Source organism: Galeopterus variegatus, unplaced genomic scaffold, assembly GCF_000696425.1.
Source record: "Galeopterus variegatus unplaced genomic scaffold, G_variegatus-3.0.2 Scaffold4091, whole genome shotgun sequence".
Lineage (NCBI taxonomy): Eukaryota > Metazoa > Chordata > Mammalia > Dermoptera > Cynocephalidae > Galeopterus > Galeopterus variegatus.
In genome coordinates this window covers 6,843-9,480 of record NW_007730202.1, presented here as the reverse complement: position 1 = coordinate 9,480, position 2,638 = coordinate 6,843, and the positions used below count along the sequence as shown (strand labels likewise).

The window sequence follows — 2,638 nt, the reverse complement described above, 5'->3', positions numbered from 1 at the left end:
GGATCCCACATACAGACCAGCCGCTCACTGGCTGAGCGAGGTGTGGGCGCAACACCGAAGGTTGCGATCCCGTTGCCGGTCCCCGTCCAGTATAGGCGCGATACTGAGGGTTGCGATCTGTTGCCGGTCACGAAAAAAAGACAAAAAGGAAAAAGAAAAAAAAACTAAGAACCTCATATATGTAACTTATAAACTCATGTGTTTGGGTTTTTTGTTTGTTTTTTGTATACAATATATAATTTCACTTTCAGTGTACTAGAATGGATGTTGAGAAGTGGTTGTAATCATTTACAAAAGGAATCTTAAAATTAAGAAAGCAAGAGGCGGTGCTGTCAAGTATTAAAGGTAGCGAGGCTCATTTGAGGAAAAAAATGATATAGTAATTTTCACAATTGTATTTTGTGAACTTAAATGGAAAACAAGAGTGATAAGTTTTTACTGCTCTAAAAGATATATTGATGGGAATAGTTTCTAATGGCAAACATAATTATAAATATTTATACAGGGCATTAATTTACTTTATTCACTAAAGTTGTTGATTATATAAACTATACTGTAAGTAACAAATTACATATTTTTAATTAACAGGATTATGGCTTCATTAAATTTATTGAGGTATTTGGTCATTAAAGATAATGAAAATGACAATCAAGTAAGTGAATTATTTGAAAAAGAAACTGTGAGTATATTCAACATGCATAGAGAATGTTTTGAATTTTTTTTGATCATTACCCACTTAAGCTAGTATTTAATATCTTACCCAGTTACAAAGGCTGGGAAAAGTGCTGACAATTATTTCATAACCTGAAGTTAATTCCCATGAGAATTTCCCCCCACATCCAGCTTCACTTTCCCTTTCCATTTTCTACAGTACCCATGCTCTCTTGCTGAAAGTATTTCTTAGCTCTGTTGGGTAGATTAGTTGCAAGTCCTAAGTTAACAACCTTGTGGAACTCAACATATATTGGGGTGTTTTGTTCTGATTCCTCCACCTATAATCCATAATTTAAGTGTAAGTTATATAAAATAAAATAATCTTGATATTTTAATAGTGCATCTTTAGACATGACAAATTGAAACATTTTCAGCACTACAACTGAATTCGTTAACAGCGTTTTTTAGATAATGTGTAATATAGTGCATCTTTAGACATGACAAATTGAAGCATTTTCAGCACTACAACTGAATTCGTTAACAGCGTTTTTTAGATAATGTGTAGGAAGTTGGATTTTTTTTTTTTTTTAAGTAGCACATCATTAGAAGTATTCAATAAATAGAAAACTATTTGAGGTAGATTTGTTGTATAGTACAATTATACTTGCTTTTTATCTTCTCTTTCTATCTACCCTATTCTAATACTTTCCCTATATGTGTCACTTCTATTAACTGTAATTACCTGAATCATGTGTTGATAATCTTTTTTTTTTTAAGGAAGTAATTGATTTTTATATAAAGATGCTGAAGAGATTCCTTTTTGATTAAGTAAATCATGATTAGCAGTTTCTTCTCTCTTGACAGATCTAATAGATAAAGTTATGTGACCTCCTGTTCATCTCTCTTCAGCCAAAAATAGTTATTTGCTATCATTGACTAGTGCTTACTCTGTACCAGGTGCTATTTTTTTTTCAACATTTTATTGTGAAAATTTCAAAATTACAGCAAATCACTAATTTACCCACCACCTACATTGTACCATTTTACTCTACTTGCTTCACTCCACCCTATCTCCATCCATCTTATTTTTTGATGTATTTCAAAGTAAGCTGCAGACATCAATATACTTTCCCCCAAATATTTTAGCATGGGTGTCATTAAGTAGAGTTAAATATTTATCTGTAGTTTTTCTGAGCTAAAATTTACATAAAATGCACAAATTATAAGTGTACATTCACTGAATTTTATCAAATGCATAGATCTATGTTATCCAAACCTGTATCAAATATAGAAAATTACCATCATCACAGGTTCTCTCCTGCCCCTTCCCAGATAATTTTGACCTCATAGCACCACGCCCTTCCCCACCCCTGCCAGAGGCAACCACTATTCTGGCCAGGTACTATATATCATTTATTCCTCATAATACTATAAGAAATGTACTTTTTATTTTTCCCTTTTCATAAATAATATAGGCATAAGAAAGATCATTAACTTGCACAAGGGCACACATCTAGTAATGTATGCTATGAACCCAGAGAGTGGCCAGAACTTTTGAAATCACAAAAATAGAAAAGATACTATGTAAAATTCAGTGGCAATAGAGGCCCTGAGGCTTCAGAAGGGTATCATTAGGGTAATAGATGAGTTTTTACTTTTTTAGTAATCAGGAAAGGCTGTACCTACATGAGATGATCTGATTTGCCTGGCAGAAAGAAAAGGAATCTTATTGACTAGGATGGATAGATAGATTTTTTAGGTATAGTGTACAGTGTACTACAGAGGCAGCAGATAGGTCTCTGCCTAGGGAGGGAAGACTTGAGGCGATTTAGCACTGTGCAATGTTGCTATGATAGCCATAGATAATGCCTCACTCTTATTTGGCATGAACATTTTGTGGTGAAGAAAAGAATGCAACCTGCTTGTAGGACTGCCTCCTTCTTTAATGGTTTTTAAAATTTTTTCTTATGGGTCGAATATTCCA

The 2,638-nt window shown here is 33.4% G+C and overlaps 1 protein-coding gene across 1 annotated transcript in view; it reads left to right on the top strand.

Annotated features, from left to right (window-relative positions):
• GLMN (glomulin, FKBP associated protein) overlaps positions 1-679 on the top strand; it is a gene marked incomplete at its 3' end in the record, with an annotated part of 28,345 nt that extends 27,666 nt beyond the window's left edge. Inside the window, exon 14 of the mRNA XM_008586733.1 lies at positions 589-679. Within this exon, the coding sequence (XP_008584955.1) occupies positions 589-679 (91 nt within the window). The remainder of the gene's footprint in view (positions 1-588) is intronic.
• Positions 680-2,638: the final 1,959 nt, after the last annotated feature.